This window comes from Hemiscyllium ocellatum, chromosome 7 (assembly GCF_020745735.1).
Source record: "Hemiscyllium ocellatum isolate sHemOce1 chromosome 7, sHemOce1.pat.X.cur, whole genome shotgun sequence".
Taxonomy (NCBI): Eukaryota; Metazoa; Chordata; class Chondrichthyes; order Orectolobiformes; family Hemiscylliidae; genus Hemiscyllium; species Hemiscyllium ocellatum.
This window is the reverse complement of record NC_083407.1, coordinates 69,433,603-69,451,495: the sequence shown is the minus strand read 5'-3', so window position 1 is coordinate 69,451,495 and position 17,893 is coordinate 69,433,603. Positions and strand designations below refer to the sequence as shown.

The window sequence follows — 17,893 nt, the reverse complement described above, 5'->3', positions numbered from 1 at the left end:
AGTTCTGGGAGCAGTTTAAGCATTTCTAAAAGACAATTATTTAAGAAAAGCATGTTCAACTACCATAACCCTTTTATGGGCTCTCATCAATCTAGTCAAGGAGGTTTTCCCAACTTAAGTGATGAAGCAAATCAAATTATTTTGATTTTTTCTCAAAAGTTAAAAACATTATTCTTGTTTGGTATTGTATAATAGATTAAAATTCACCAATGTAAAACAATAAGTGACATTAGTTTAATAAATGCATTTAAGCTGGCATAACCTGTTGGAAGACATGTTTCACATAGTTTTGCATCAGTGTCTGCTCAGGGTTAGTGCACCTACTGGAGCTAGAATGTGATGGAATGAAACAGGAAAGGCTCTAAAAAAAAAAGAGTGGCATCCCCTGCTACATCCAACAAATTTCAGTGCGCTCAATTTAGTTTCAGCATGTGAACAAATTCCTCAATCAAAATAATCTCAAATGCAATATTCCGTAATCTACACAGCCATGTCAGTTCATAAAACTTTTCCAGAGATGGTTGTGGTTCAAGTACCATGAGGACTTATCCACATGACAATTTAGGCTGACACTCCAATGCTGTATTGAGGGAATGCTGCACTGATCGGGATTCCGCCTTTTGCAAAGTCATGAAGGCCCTATGTCCTTCCCTTGGGTCAAAATAAAAGCAGGGGAGTTATCCCTAGTGTTCTGGCCAATATTTATCCATAAACGAACACAAAATTATTTGGCCATCATCACATTTATATTTGTGAGAACGTACTGTGTGCAAAGTGGCTGCTACATTTTCCACATTACAACAGCGACTACATCCAACATGTACTTCACTTCTGGGAAGTGCTGTGTGATAACCAGTGGTCATGAAAGGTACAATATAAATGCAAGTTCTTCTTTATGGGAAGAAATCTTCAAACGAGGAATACCACATAACTCAACTTCATGCAAGGATAATTTAAGATGTGTAATAAATTTAATATTTAACACATAAAATTTAACATTTTATTCCTACTTATTTTCTTGTGCTATATAAAGCATGTTGATGCTGAGAATACAAGGAAAAAATGAACAACACCCATTCTTTCTCAAAGGCTTGTATTTCTTTTAAATTGGTACTTGGAAGGATAATCTTAACTAAAACAACAAGGAGAAGGCAAATCCTTTCAACCCCTGTAGACCTCAAATTAAAATACTTCAAAAGAAAAATTCAAATAAACCAGCATAATCCAATATAAAAGTCAAACTTCATAATCAACTGAATACTTTAATCACTTCCCACAGAACACGAGATACATTCTTAACTACATGTGGAAGGTACAAAGCTCCTTGAGGATGCTTTGGTTAAAATAAGCTTGACAAGAGAGTTGGAGTTGGTACGGTTTAAATTAAATTTTTACTTTTATTACCATCAGGAGTCTTTCCAAAATCTTTATTACATACCATCTGTGAAGTATCCAAAGAAAGTATGGTTCGTTTTTCATCTGTGGGACACTCCAGAGCATCGGAAACACTTGTCCCTCCTGCAAGTAAAGGAAATTAAACGACTGATTTTATAGTGGCTTTGCTTTTCTTTGTTTTACAAACACTTAACACTGATGGTCTCCAGACAACTCAGCACAGATGTACTCAGCAGGACATGGATTGCCATTTAGACTGTGATAATATTAGGAAAGTGTTGACAGAACTGCAAGTTGAATTACTTCTGATATATGCCAAATATTGGTGCTATTCAACATTTAACAAAAAGAATTCACCACAAAGTACAAATGCTGTCAAGTATGCGAAAGACAGTGAATTGTCAATTTATGTAAGGCTAGGACATTCAACTCAAAAACAACATTAACTACAAAAATAAACTCTCATTATTTGAGCACAAACGTGGTGGATGTTAGAAGACCAAAATGTGCTAGTCAGTAGGCTACAGTCAATCACCACTCTCAAGCTACTCACCTCTACGCAGCAACAAAGGAAACAAAACAGTTTTGCTAAAACAAGCAGCAAAAGGTTTCATGAACTCCACTGGCAATTCTATAGATACATAAGCTTATCTCACACAACCCCATCCCAGTTTACTTTGAAGATATGGTGTAGTATCCCAAGAGAAATAAACATTGTCTTACAGAACATTTGGCTGTTTATCATTTGACTAAGAGAATTGTGTAGATCAAAGTCCAGAATGCAGAGTATCTACCAATATTCCTTAACATATTAGACTGTATTGTTTTGGGCTTGTTAAATGTCAGCAGAGCTCCATGCTTATATTTAAGAGTACCAAGTCTCAACTCTTAGTGAGCAGTAACTAATGACATTTGCCTATGAAAAAAGATGATGTGTATTCCACATAAGATAAAGAAAAGTTCTCAAATATCAATGTTTGGTGTTTTGGAGCTGCTTGAACATGATGATTGCCTTCTATGTTGACATTCAGCTGACCAAAAAGCTTTATTTTGCTGCAGAATGGATAAGAAGCCTTTGAAACCAAACTGCCATTACTTATACATCAAAAATGTTTTTACAATAGAGTCCCACCCTCATACCTATATGACACCTTTTCAGCTGGAGTCGCTGGATAAGGAGCAGGAATGAGAATTGATCAATTTTTTTCCCTGCCTAATCTAGGAATGCTACAAAGAGCAAAGTTTCTACTGCCTGAACTGACAGGAGAGAGATGTAATAGTGGTAGGGTTCTGCAAGAAATTAGATTTCTTTGAAATTGAGAGACTACATTAATCCTAGATATTCTTGGGTAGAAGATTTTCTGAACATTCCACAGTCCGTATCGTCAGAGAGACTTAATGTACCCTAACTAGGCTTGAACTAACTTTGGCTTTTTAGTTCAAAATAAAGGTAAATTATCAATCGTTGATTCCTTTGGCATACTTTCATTGAAGCTCAAGCAGTGAAAACATTTCTGCAGATTTCCATTAAATAAGATGTCCAATATCATTAATTTAATTGCAATTACTTCAGCTAGGAAGTTCTACTGTACTTTGAAAATCAGTCACACTCAGCAGCACAAATATCTTGTCTATCCAAACTATTTTGTTTGATTACTTTATGTGATAGCAACTATCTACTGTGTAGAGTGGCATTTGGAGGACAGGGGTGCATGATGCATTCAGCTACCAAAAGCTGAAAGAGAAAAAAAAAATAGCAGTAGGTAAGGAAAATTCAACAGCAAAATTACCCTAATGGAAAGATTGCTCCTATGAGGGATAGGCCGTGTTGATAGCAAGAGTAAGTGTGTTAAATGAGGGATCGGGATGGTATTAGAGGAATAGGATGGGGATGGTATGCAAGAGTGGGGGGGGGGGGGGGGGGGGGGGTGGGGGGGATGGTGGTGCGGGAATGATTATGAGATTGGTTAAATTTATTAAAATGGTGACGACAACTATTTGATGGGCCATTACTTCAAAGTCATTCTGGGCGTAAAAAATTAGGATCGCTATACTTGAATCAAATCATTTTGGAAAAGCTGTCAGGTGAACAAATTGAATACATGAGAATTGACTCGACCGAAGAAGTGGACATCTCCCAGAATTTCCAACGGCAGCCTAATTCCAATGGGCATGCACAAAACTTGGCTCAAGGAAGCAGCTGTAAAATTGCTACAAAACTTGAATAGCAAGTTTTGTATTTGTCACGAACAAGACTGGAAGTTGATAAGCTGGTTTGTTCAATAATAGATGTTGAAATTGTAAAGGGAGTTAGATTTATGCTGAACCCATCTGGTGTAAAACTTCCTTTTTCAATTTAGATTACTTCCATATTGTACAATAATATACACATCACAAGGCTAGACTCTTGACAGGATTTATACTCCTCAGTTAGTGCTTATAAATGGAGAACTTTATGTAATGTGTTTTCTGAAATGTGTTTTTGAGACTTTACTGAAAGAATAACCAGAAACATTGTATCTAAAGAAATATTTCAGCAATACTAGTTGCACAGCAAATGTTTTGTGGGTCTTTGTTAACTTCTGTGTATGCCTTTAGATTTGGCGATCTATGCAGTGATGAGCTAAAGTTTTTTTTTGTCAGTTCTGCACTTCTTTGTGTATCATTATATTAACTGATCACCAAAAAGAGTCTTGGGTGTACTAAGCTTGAACGCTGCTGTTGCTGCTTGTGCATATTTCTTTTAGGAAATTTGCAGTCATGTTAGTCTGTCTGACATTTGAATGTTAGGAAACTTTAAACTCAGATCCATATTTAACTGGTTGAGAGACAAATGCTCCAACAGTTCTGCAGTCACATCATGCAAGCAAGCTTTTATGCTTCTATAAATCTAAACCAGTGAAAGAGATTAATATGTATAACAATAATCATAGGTAAATCCTACACTATGTGAAGCAATAGAAATGCTTCAGAATGTTAAGATTCCTGCCTTCATATTGAATAAGTTAAAAGGACATGGAGACAAACCAGCAAGTTTCACGAGCAGTCAAAAGAAAAAAATTTTTGAAAAAAAAACACAAATTGGATTTTACCCTTCCACACACCACAATGATTCATTGGTATGGCACATGAATAAGCCAACCATAACTAGTTATGTAATGCAGAAGAGTTAACAAAATATACAAGGCAAAAACATCGAACAGTTAATGAGAAACAGATTTTGAATTGCCCACAGGAAGTAGAATAGTTACTTTAATGCCCAGTAGAGAGAGAAAACAGATCAGTGCCAATTTTGTATAAATTTGAACACAGTATTTTTGATTGGGACATTAGATGCATTTGAAAAAAAATTGTAAATGTTATTCTTTGAAATAGGAGTATAGCTTGCTTTCTCAGTTTTTTTGTTCTCCCCTAGTCAAGGCTATTCCTTCACTAATGCACAATTTTGAGGAGGTCTGATGACAAGTCAGCTGCCAGTATAATCATGTGATCATCTTTCATGTCACCTTAGCCTGGCTACTCATTTAAAGGGCAACACAGTCAAACTCAGTGCTGTTCTCATCTGCTTTTATATACGTGGTTATTTGTCTACCCAATTAGTCTGGGTAAAGTCTTTGCTGAAGTAGTGACTAAACATCAAACTTTCTTAATTTATATTTGGCGTAAGCCTTGGCTTAATTGTAGTTTCCTCACTTCAGAGTCAGTGTGTCCAGGGTCCAAGTCCCACTCTAGTGGCTGAAGTGCATAATCTAGGTTGTCAGTGCAGCAAAGGAATGCTTTGTTAGAGGCAATTTTTTTCAGTTGAGAGGTTAAAATCAAGGCCAATGTGTCTTCTCATGTGAACACAAAAGATTTCATACTACGAGAGAATGGAGACTAATCCACGTGTCTTAGCAATCAACATGTTCCAGTTGAAACATCAGTGTTTCCAGGTTTTACAGAGTCCGCAAAATCCGAAAAGGTTACAATTCTTAAATCTATCCAAAAGCTGGGTTCCTTTCAAGCCTGCATTAACTTCACCTATTTTGAGGTTCAAACACTAAGAACTCACTGACAGCAATGTTCAATGTAGCCTAGTTTCATCATGGGTTGCGCTGATATGCTCATTAGTCCAAGTAGTTGAAATAAAATCTCAGAAAAAGTAACCAACAGCAGCAATTTACTGATCCAAGTTCAAGACTTAAATCAATAAAAAAAACAAACATATGCTATTAACCCACATTTCTTTCTGAAATCTGTTGCCTTCTTTTATTACCATTTCCAAAAATAGCTAACTCCATTGGGCAGACACTGCTATTCTTTATTTGCTGATTTCTAAACAAGTTACCTTTCAATTGACAAATCTTTGTAGGTCACTTGTGCTTACTCAAGTTTGCTTTCATACTCAGTAGCAGGAAAGCACAACTCCCCTGTTGTCGGTGCCCAGAACTCCAGGAGTTACCATAAATCTTTCCAAAACCTACACTTGCCAAGTTTTGCAATGTTACCCAGTCATAGCAAAAGTTCAGAAAACAGCAATTTCCAGTTAATATAATTCAAGGGCCAATCTTTTAGTTTAAATTGCAGGTTCACTAATTTAACCTTAAGTTCAGATTATTCACACAACACAATTCCTATTAAAGAGATAAAGTACTGATCTCATGACCATTTTAGTAAGTAATGTGTAGCTGGAAGTTGTAAAACATAAAAGAAATCGGCTAAAGCTCACATGCACGCATTAAAAACACTATTTCTAGTTTGTGGTTGGACAATAAGTTCCATGCTGTGGGTCAATGGGAATTTGAATTGGATCTGTACATTTAAAATTCATCCAGAGGTGGATTTTCTAGTTTTTCTTCTAGTATGTTTAAAAAAGCTATTGAGGATAGAACGTGATAAAGGCAGAAAGATTACAATAACTAAAACTTAGTGAACACTCAGCATAAGACATTACTACAAACAGCTCAAGAAACCTCCCAATAAACTGTGTAGTCAGATTTCTTGCTTGATTCCTGTAATCTAGAGTTAGTGAAAATTATTGAAATTATACTTAGTCAACAAATCAATGGAGTGAAGTTCTGGGTCCTGAAGTATGAAGCACCATTCAACTCATCTTTTCCACTCAGGTTGATAAACTGAAGTCCTACACTTTGCTCTCATTTTGAGGATGTATTCATTGGACCATACGAACAGGCGTAGGCCATTTAGCCAACAAGCCTGCTCTGTTGTATAATTAAATTATAGCTGATAATCAACATCAAATCATAGTTTGTTATGCACACCCAACATATTTCTGGATCATAATGAAATCAAGGGATAAGAATCATAGCACCCAAAAGAGTGTGGAAACAGGCCCTTCGGCCCAATAAGTCCACACCCACCCTCTGAAGAATAACCCACCCAGACCCATTCCCTTACCCTATTATTCTACGTCTACCTCGACTAATGTAGCTAAACTACAGACTTCTGAAGACAATGGGCAATTTAGCATGACCTGCACATCTTTGGATTGTGGGAGGAAATCGGAGCACCCGGAGGAAACCCACACAGATATGGGAAAGAATGTGCAAACTCCACACAGGCACCCGATGCTGGAGTTGAACCTGGGTCCCTGGTGCTGTGAGGCAGCAGTGCTAGCCACTGAACCACTGTGCTGCCCCTAATGTAAGGATGAGGAGGAGAAGGAATAGGCAATTTAGCCCAAAGATCCTGCTCCACCATTAATACAATAATGATTGATCTCATCTCTGCTAAAATTTCACTTTCCTGCCCATTCCCCACACCTTTTAATTCCTTGCTAATGAAAAATCTGTCTATCTTCTCAAATATATATGGTGCCCTAGCATTCAACGGGTTCTGGGTAGTGAATGTCACAGATTCACAACCCCTTAAGAGAACTCATTCCTTCCCATCTCCTTCGCCTAAAACTATGACCCCTCAGTCATGATTACCCAACAAGAGTAATGTATACTTTGTAAATACCCTTTAGCACATTGTATATCCCAATCGGATCACCTCATTCTAATAAACTTAGGCCTAAACTGCTCAGTCGCTCTTCATAAAAAAAGAGTGACCTTTTAATACCAGAATTAATCTAGTGTATCTTCTCTGAACTGCCTCTAAAGTATTTACATCCTTCCTCAAGCAAGGGGATCAAAATTATATGCAGTATTCCAGATGCAATCTCAATAACGTCTTCTGACCAATCGACATAAGTAAAAGTGATCAACTTTACTCCATTTGCCAAATTTTCGCCAATTCACCTAACCTACCCATATTCATTTGCTAAATTTCTTATTTGTTTATTACAACTTTTTTCTTCCACCTATTGTAGTGTCATCTGCAACCCTAGCTATAGTTCATTTTACTCCTGCATCTAAGTTATTACTATGGATTTTAAATAGTTGGAACCCAAGTGCTGAACCTCAAAGCACACCATTGGTTACAGTTTGCTTAGCAGAAAAAGGCCCATTTATCTCAACACACTGATTTCTGTCAGTCAGCTAATCCTTTATCCAATTATAACCATGATAGCACTGGAAAATGGCAACTTTGCACACTTTTCACTGTATTGATGCATTTGTATACTTGAGTACACGTGACAATAAAGTCTAGTCCTGAATTCTTTGTTTACTTTGTGCGTTAATCTTGTGTGGCACCTTATCAAGAGCCTTCTGGAAGTTTAAATATACTACATCTACAAGACCTCATTATCCACTTTGCTGGTATGTCTTTGAAGACCTCTATGAAATTAGTCATAAACCTATGTTGACTCTGATGGATTGCCAGTATTGACTTTTCAACTAACCGGTTACTACTTCCTTTAAAATGGATTCCAACAATCTCCCAATGTCACATGGTAAACTATACAGTCTATAGTTAGAAACTTCGGTAACCTGTCATTTTCTACTGTGCTTCCTTCCCTTTTGGAACAGGGTGTTATATTACCATTTTTTCAATCCACTGGGTCCTTCCCAGAAGTCAGGGAACCAATCCATCTACCATCTGTGCTCCCACCCTTTAAGACCCTATGATGCAGTTTATCAGGCTCTGGGGCACTTGGCTTCCTTTAATCACAAAGGTTGGCTCAGTACCTTTTCCCTAGTGATGGTGGCCATATTAAGTTGCACTTTCTATAACCTCTGCATTACCTGTATTTGGGGATGGCTTCAGTATCCTCCAGTATGAAAAGTGAGGCAAAATATTCATTCAACTTTTGTCTCTGCCTCATTATTAATTTCCCAGTCTCAGCCTCTAAGGACCAACATTTACTTTGGAAACCTTTTTCAACTTATAGAAGCTTTTGCTAGTGGTCTTTCATAATTTACCTTAAACTTTGTTACGTTTTTTAGTAACTCTTCATTTTTTTTTAAACAATTTCTCATTCCACCAACATTTACAACATGCTGTGACTTAGGTTTTGTTTTTGTTATATTATGTTATCTTTAACTTCCTTGCTGAGCCATGGATTTTTTTTCCACCCCTCTTTGGGCAAACCTTGACTTTCAGCTTAAACAGACTATTATTGCATTTCCATAGCCCTCTGGAGTAGACAATTCCAAAGATTCACCACTCGCAATAAAGAAAATCATCTCAGTTATTCACAGATGAAAGTTAATTAAAGCTTTTTTTTTATAACCCTTTCTTACTGGCAATGGCACTGACCCTCTAAATTGTTGAAAAACCTTATAATCAAGTTTTCATAGCAATCAAGGGAGGACATTGTAGGATTTGGACCCATTGTGCTAAAGGAGTGGCAGAACACATTAAAGTTAACATAAGAAATGATGGGCATGCCCACAATTTTTGTTGCTCTCATTTTCCTCTGTTTTAGAGAAGTAAACTTATAAATGGTTGTTGTGGTTCTGTTCGCCGAGCTGGGAATTTGTGTTGCAGACATTTCACCCCCTGTCTAGGTGACATCCTCAGTGCTTGGGAGCCTCCTGTGAAGCACTTCTGTGTTGTTTCCTCCAGCATTTATAGTGGTTTGTCTCTGCCGCTTCCAGTTGTCAGTTACAGCTGTCCGCTGCAGTGGCTGGTATATTGAGTCCAGGTCGATATGTTTGTTGATAGAACCTGTGGATGAGTGCCATGCCTCTAGGAATTCCCTGGCTGTTCTCTGTTTGGCTTGTCTTATAATAGTAGTGTTGTCCCAGTCGACCTCATGTTGCTTGTCATCTGCGTGTGGCTACTAAGGATAGCTGGTCGTGTCGTTTCGTGGTTAGCTGGTGTTCATGGATACGGATCGTTAGCGGTCTTCCTGTTTGTCCAATGTAGTGTTTTGTGCAGTCCTTGCATGGGATTTTGTACACTACATTGGTTTTGCTCATGCTGGATATCGAGTCCTTTGTCCTGGTGAGTTGTTGTCTCAGAGTGGCTGTTGGTTTGTGTGTTATTACGAGTCCTAGTGGTCACAGCAGTCTGGCTGTCAGTTCAGAAATGTTCTTGATGTGTGGTAACGTGGCTAGTCCTTTAGGTTGTGGCATGTCCTTATTCCATTGTCTTTCCCTTAGACATCTGTTGATGAAATTGCGCGGGTATCCGTTCTTGGCAAATACATTGTAGAGGTGTTCTTCTTCCTCTTTTTGTAGTTCTGGTGTGCTGCAGTGTGTTGTGGCCCTTTTGAACAGTGTCTTGATGCAATTTCTTTTGTTTGTGTTGGGATGGTTGCTTTCGTAGTTCAGGACTTGGTCTGTGTGTGGGGCTTTCCTGTATACCTTTGTGGTGAATTCTCCGTTCGGTGTTCTCTGTACCATCACGTCTAGGAATGGGAGTTGGTTGTCCTTTTCTTCCTCGCTAGTGAATCTGATTCCTGAGAGTGTGGCGTTGATGATCCGGTGTGCGTTTTCTATTTCTGTTTTTTTTAATGATTACAAAGGTGTCATCCACATTTCTGACCCAGAGTTTGGTTGAATTTGCGGTAAGACTGTTTGTTCTAATCTTTACATTACAGCTTCTGCTATAATTATAAATTGCTATAGTACACCTTGTAAAGAGTGCTTCAGGTTCTTGTACAGGATCCTTATGTCTTGATACAAACTGAGGTCAAACTTCTCAGTAATTATTAAACAATGTTTGTTGACACAGTAACTGGTAAGGTTATATAGCGGCATGCTCCAAGCTGTGTAGAGTGTAACCGCTTTGTAGAACACAACCTCATGACCACTGAGGTCACAGTGATGTCACAACTTACTTCAGAAAACCCATCTCAATTATAGTTAACTTGGTAATTTGTTCACCAGTGGACATTAGGTTCATTGGGAGGGATGATCAAGTGATTGTTTTAATGAATGTCTGCCAATTTCACAAGCTGATAAATCACTATCCCTTAGTTTTATCATGTTGTAACACCAAGATAAACGAGAGGTGGAGGCTTTGTGGAACACATTGGATAGTTGTGAAAGTGGAGAGTCAATAGCACCAACTTAAACAATGCCAAAGAACACTTGACTATGACTGTTGAGTACTCATGAATATCTTGTGAATGTGAAAGACACAATATAAATGATCTGCTTTTACATGAAAGTATTGAACAACAGTGCCAACTCAAATCCAATAGCCTGTTTGCCAACAAAGTTCAGATTCTACTTAGCCACTTAGCTTCAGACTTCATCCAGATATGCGCAGAAGACAAGTGCCAGAGGAAAGACCAGTGTAGCTGCCTCAACATTAATACAGAATTCAACCAAGTATAACCACAAAAAGCTATGCTATGAAGGGAGTAATACTGGACATGGAAGATGACTGTCAAGCTTTTCAGTCAATAATCAAAATTTCGGAATATCATTGCTGGAATCCATCAAGCTCCTAACCGTCTTCAATTGCTTTAATTCACTCTGCTTGGCGGCACGGTGGCACAGTGGTTAGCACTGCTGCCTCACAGCAACAGAGACCTGGGTTCAATTCCCGACTCAGGCGACTGACTGTGTGGAGTTTGCACGTTCTCCCCGTGTCTGCGTGGGTTTCCTCCGGGTGCTCCGGTTTCCTCCCACAGTCCAAAGATGTGCGGGTCAGGTGAATTGGCCATGCTAAATTGCCCGTAGTGTTAGGTAAGGGGTAAATGTAGGGGTATGGGTGGGTTGCGCTTCGGCGGGTCGGTGTGGACTTGTTGGGCCGAAGGGCCTGTTTCCACACTGTAAGTAATCTAAACCTTAATGCAGTAAGACAGCAGCTGAGCCTCAGTGAAAATGCCTCAGACAAATAATGCAACAGGAGTTGAGTTAATATTGCTGTTAGGTGGCTGGTAATTTGGGCTGATGTACTAGGCAACAAACATCTCCTCAGGAATAGGGAATTCGACGTTTCAAGCATAAGCCCTTCATCAGGAGGGCTTTCCTGATGAAGGGCTTATGCTCGAAACGTTGAATTCCCTATTCCTGAGATGCTGCCTGGCCTGCTGTGCTTTGACCAGCAACACATTTTCAGCTGTGATCTCCAGCATCTGCAGACCTCATTTTTTACTCAACAAATATCTCCAACAAGACAGAACCACATCCCTAACCTTCAATGGCATCAGTAAAACATGCCAACAAGCGCACACAAGATATTAGCCAGGACTCCCTAAAAAAAAACCCATTCAGTATCTGGGATGCAGTGTTCCCTCTAAACTGCGTGGCAATGCAGCCAGAGGTTCTGCGCACAGCTGAAGTATGTTGGTGTATTGACTTTCGGAAGTTGCTACTGCAAATAGACCTCAAAAGATCCACAAACTGAATTACTACTAAGAGGGAGTCATGTTGATTAAGTACAAATGTTAAACATTGGTAAAGTGATATGAGAGAACATCCTGACTTCTATCCTCATGATGGATGAAGATCATTGAAGCAGCTGCAGATTGAGCCAACAATACTTCCCTGAAAATTTCCGTAAGTGATGACCTCTCCCCAGACACCCATTGACTTCAATTTTGCTAAGGCTCCACAATACCATGAATGCATTAACTGCTACCTTGATGTAATGGGCAAGATGACTCACTTCATCACTGACATTTAGCTCTTTCATTGATGTTTGGATCAAGGCCATAAGGACAGGAGTTGAATGGCCCTGGCGGAACTCCAAATGAGTGTCAGTGAGCAAGTTAGTCCTTTATTATTGCCACTTGCTAGTACCGTTGAGGACCTTTTCCATCATTTTGCTCATGATTGAGAGTAGACTGAAACAGCAATAATTAGTTGGGTTGGATTTGACTTCTTTTTGTCAGCAGGACATACCTGGGCAATGTTATACATTGTAAGAAGGATGTGAGTATAGGAGTAATATTGGAACAGCTAGGCTGGGGATGTAGCTAAGTCTGCAGCACAATGTCAGTACTATTGCTGGAATATTGCCAAGATCTATAGCTATTGCAGTACTCAGTACCTTCACCCTTTTCTTGATGTCAAGCAGAGTGAATACAATTGCTGAAGACTGGCATTTTCAAAGTTGGGGACTCAGGAAAAAAAACTGATACATAATACACCATTGCAAGCTAAATATGGGTGCAAATGCTTCAGCCCTTTTTTTTGCATTGATGTTGAGGCCCACGTTGTGGAGAATGGGAATATTTAGAAGCCTCCTCCTCCTAGTACCTGTTTGATTGTTCACCATCATTCTGATTGGATATGACAGGACTGCAGAGTTTAGATCTGATCACTTGGTTGTGGGATTGTTTGGTTGTCAATTGCATGCTGCTTCAGCTGTTAGGTATACAAGTAATCCTGATCTCATTTTCAGATGTGCCTGGAGTTATTCCTGGTATTCCCTACTCCACTCTGTTTAACCATGGTTGATCTGCCAGTTTAATTGAAATGGCAAACTGGAATTATTTGTGGGGCCATGATGTTATCAATTGTGACTAAATATCGTTCTACTGCTGATGGCCCACAGCACCTCATGGACGTCCAGTTTAGTTAGTAGGTCCATTTGAAGCCTGTCCTGCGTAGTATGCTGATGATGCCACAAAACATAGTAAGTATCCTCAAATGTAAGGAAGTGCAATCAGTAACCACCTCATTATTGAAAAGCACACAGTGACTGTGGTGCACAGCATTTGCACTACAGTCACTGTGCACATTTCAATAATTTACACTCTGCACTGTAACATATTGCAAGTATTCTTCAACAAAATCTTATCTCAATGATCTCTATGAAGGAGGGCAAGACCAGGAATACCATGAGAACATCATTACATCCTAATGTAGATCGACTGAACATCATACTGTGACAATATCAAGCTCAAAAAATGTGTCTGATTGAGAAATAAGCATAACTAAATAGGTAAGACACAAATCAATATTAAAATGTATCTAAATACAAATATTAATGTAAATGCTGATCATGAAAAACTATCACAGCTAGCAGGAAAAGATTAGCCCAAGGGGACATGGTGAAAACATGCTATTATTTTAAATTAGTTAATTTAATTAAATCAAAAAAAGTCAACACACGAAAAAACATGGCAACAGCACACTTGGATATGTAAATAAAATGTTAAAATACAAGAGGAATACTAAAACTGTCAAGGATCTTTGCCATTCTTATCAGTTAAGACATGAATACCAACAAAAGTCAGGTCAAGACAACACTCGAAGGCAGAGAATTAAAACATCTTTACTGACAAAGGATTACTTTAACAGTGAAAGAATATGTAAGGGTTGAAATGAACATCTAAGTACAAAATCTCAAATAAATCGACACGGTAAAAAGCTCACTACTTCACAAGTGAACCTTCACCAAATCATGAAGGGTGTCACAGTGCAAGGGACCCAGGTTCAATTCCACCTTCTGGCAACCGTTTGTGTGGAACTTGCACAATCGCCATGTTTGAGAGTTTCCTCCCACCGTCCAAAGATGTGCAGATTAGATGGATTGGTCATGCTAAGTTGTCCATGGATGTTCAGACTAGGTGGGATAGGGTGGGTCTTGATTGGATGCTCTTCAGGAGGGTCGGTGTGGACTCTATGGGCTAAATAGCCTGCTTCCACACTAATGATTCTATATAACGCTAAATGGCATAACGTCACAAAAATGAGAGGAATAAACAAATAATCCACATTTGCAAAGCAGGAATGGTCCAAATAATAAAAATAAAACACTTCAACTGAAATTTCGCAAGTGTTAGGGACTCAAATCATTATTTTCAATGTCCTTCTTCCCACTAGGAGAAGATATGTTCTTACTCAGAGCTTTAAATGTAAAACTTTAAATATTGACGAATATTCTATCCTTAGACACTTAGATATTTTATTCTAACTATTCTTGAATAGTTATAAATAATATCAACCTGTATTCTATTAGATTTAGTATTAGATACGTTGATAGTATTTGCCACAGAAATATACTATTCCACTTAAATTGTATTATTTGTTAAACTGTCAATAAAAATAGTAGTGTCTCCTTTAAGTCCTTCTGTTACAACTGAAACAAATCTTAATATCTTGCACATTTTGTTTAAGGCGGGGAGCATATTTTCTGAAGACAGAAATCCTGACTCAAAATTCCTGTGATATTTATAGCACAGCTAATGATTAAAATTAAGCAGACTATGTGGAGGAAGCTAATGTTTTCAGGCAGCTTCTTTTCCTGCGCAACATTTATATAAATCCTACAGACTCCAAGCCCCCAAGGATTCATGGAATTGGCGAGCTTGAATTTTGCAAACAGAAACAAAACACTCATGATGTAGGTTAGCTAAGAGTTAAAAGCCACAAATTACTACAATACACTTCTCTATCTGGGCTAAATCCCACCATACCTTCATCTCTCCTAGATTACAATTCTACCATCCTAACATTTGAGCACCATCAGCTCACAAGGAATACAACATTACAAAACAGCATATTATTTTATTCTCATGATAACTTGTAATTAATGTGGTATTTCCTAAGTAATACACAGCCTAGGGACAAAGGTTAAAGTAAAAACTTGGTAAGTAGTCATTTATGACCAAAAGCAGAGATCTGAACCTGCACTTTATCTGGCTGTTGCAAGAGGAAATATGATACTTTAGTGCAGGGCCTAATACATGCAACTATGGGTCTGATACACACAAAAAAGGTATCGTGTTTATCCTTCTGAATTGTGAAGTCATGAATTTAACAAATTTAGTGTTGGGTAAGATGTGCAATAACACTGTTGGTTTCCTGAAGCGCAGAGCTCACACAGAGAAGTTTTATAATTAAATGCTTACCAATAACCCAAGTGCCAATATACAGCAGATAAAACTATTTAACACAAAATGGAAAGCCACAGGGGACTCACCAAGAATGACTGCCAGGAAGACCCATTTTAGTAGTCTCTCAAAGTGTCTGCTGGTTTTAACGAGGGCTGGCTGTTTTGTATTTGTCTTGCAGCCAGCAGCATGAATTCCATAGGAACGCAACAGCAAAGATGCAATTCAAAATTAACTTCGAATCTTAAACTGTCTTTTAAGAAAAATCTTGATCAGTATTTTAAAATAAGCCCACACTACTGTGTAGGTTTATGGCAAAACAAGTCACTGCTTTGAGAATATTAGCACATAGTCTCACATTCCAACTTTGATCTCCATAATGCACCTGAATTTTTCTTTTCATCCTTTTTCAATTCCATTTCTCCCCCAGTCAACGCCTCTGTTTTCTTCCCTAGCTATCTTCTAGCAATACAGCTTTGCACTTCATCTTTTCTTTACAGCTCCCCACGGATAGTATGATTTACATTGTGAACAGACTTGCCTGTTTTCAGCATTAATAGCATAAAACTCACAGCCACTTGCATACCATGTACACTTTAACACAAGTTATATTGCACAAAACATGTCAAACATAGAAAAGAACAGGAGCAGGTTTGGAACATTCAACCCTGCTTTGCTGTTCAAAGTGATCATTGGTTATCATCCAACTCAACAGCCTGTTCCTGCTTTGTCCCCATAATCTTTGATCCCTTTAGCCCCAGGAGCCACATATAATTCCTCCTTGACAATATGTAGCAGGGAATCTCACAGGTTCACCACTGTATGAATGAAGAAGTTGTCATCTCCATCCTAAACTGTGATCCCTGGTTCTAAACTTCTGTCATCAGGAATATCCTTCCTGTGTTTACCCTGTTAAAATCCAACACATTTCTGCGAGAACCTCCCTCATTCTTCTGAATGTCAGTGAACGTAGTCCTAACTGATCCAATCTCTTCATACATCAGTCCTGCCATCCCAAGAGTCAATCTGACAAACCTTTGCTGCACTCCCCCTGAAGCCAAAGCATCCCTCCTCAAATAAAGGTTAAAAACTGCACAGGATGCTCCAGGTGTGGTTTCACCAAAGCACTGTACAACTGCAGCAAAACATCTCTTTTCCTGTACTGATCCTTTCACAATCAAAGCCAACATACCATTCGCCTTCTTGACTGCTTGCTGCACCAGCATGCTCACCTTCAGTGATTGGTGTACAAGGACACCCAAGTCTAGTTGCACTACACACTTTCCCGAGCTATGCCTTTCAGATAATAAACTGTCCTTCAGTTTTTGTTATCAAAGTAGATAATCTCACATTAATCTACATGATGCATCATTTGCCCAAATCACACTGCATCCTCCTCTCAGTTCACTCTCCCACTCAGCCCAGCCTCTTCTGCAAACAGAGATATGACATTTAGTTTCCTCATCTAAAGCATTTATAATGTGAATAGCACAACACAAGCCCTGAAACATAATCTGTGGAGCTACCAACATCACATGTGCTGAAAAAGGGTCACTAGACTCATTATCAACTCTTGCCCCTCCAAAGATGCTGCCAGATCTGTTAAGTTTCATCAGCACTTCTTTGTTTCAGATTTCTAGCATCTACAATTTTGTGTATTATATTACATCCAGTACAGCTCAAGTAGCCAATGTCTTTTTTTTTAAAATCAAAGTACATATCCTTCAATTTCCTCCAAGTCAAATTTTACAGTTGAGCGAATACAAACACTAAGCGCAAGTAAAGAATACCAAAACAAAGAATACAAAAGTATTAAGCTCTTTGACATTGGAATACAAAACAAAGTTCAGACAAAAATATTGTTCTTATTTAGAACATGAAGTCCTGAGCAGACTTTTAAAAATCACACTGTATGTTGCAGCATGAACAGTGAAGAAAACAAATATAGTCAATTTTAAAAATCACAACACCAGGTTATAGGTTATAGCGTCGCTCCGAAAGCTAGTGTGCTTCCAATTAAACCTGTTGGACTATAACCTGGTGTTGTGTGATTTTAACTTTGTACACCCCAGTCCAACACGGCATCTCCAAATCATAGTCAATTTTGGTTATCTTAGAAATATATTGACAATTTAAATGTGCCTTTCCAGTAGGAAACATATGACAATCATGAAGAATGCAAGTGAATTTACAGCATTAGCTGGAGGATTCATTTTAAACTTATCAAAATACGGGAAATCTCAAATCTTTTGCAAACCACTGTTGTATTTCTATGTACAACTACATATATAAATATAGTACCTTTAAAATATTGAAACTTCTCCAAGTGTTTAATTATATGAACTCACCAGCCTCTCAGAATGTGAATGG

The 17,893-nt window shown here is 38.4% G+C and overlaps 1 protein-coding gene across 1 annotated transcript in view; it reads right to left on the bottom strand.

Moving 5' to 3' along the window:
* The window catches only part of agps (alkylglycerone phosphate synthase), a 157,064-nt gene that overhangs the window by 95,309 nt on the left and 43,862 nt on the right, over positions 1 to 17,893 (bottom strand). The window contains exon 7 of the mRNA XM_060827329.1: positions 1,439 to 1,518. Coding sequence (XP_060683312.1) covers positions 1,439 to 1,518 — 80 coding nt within the window. The remainder of the gene's footprint in view (positions 1 to 1,438; positions 1,519 to 17,893) is intronic.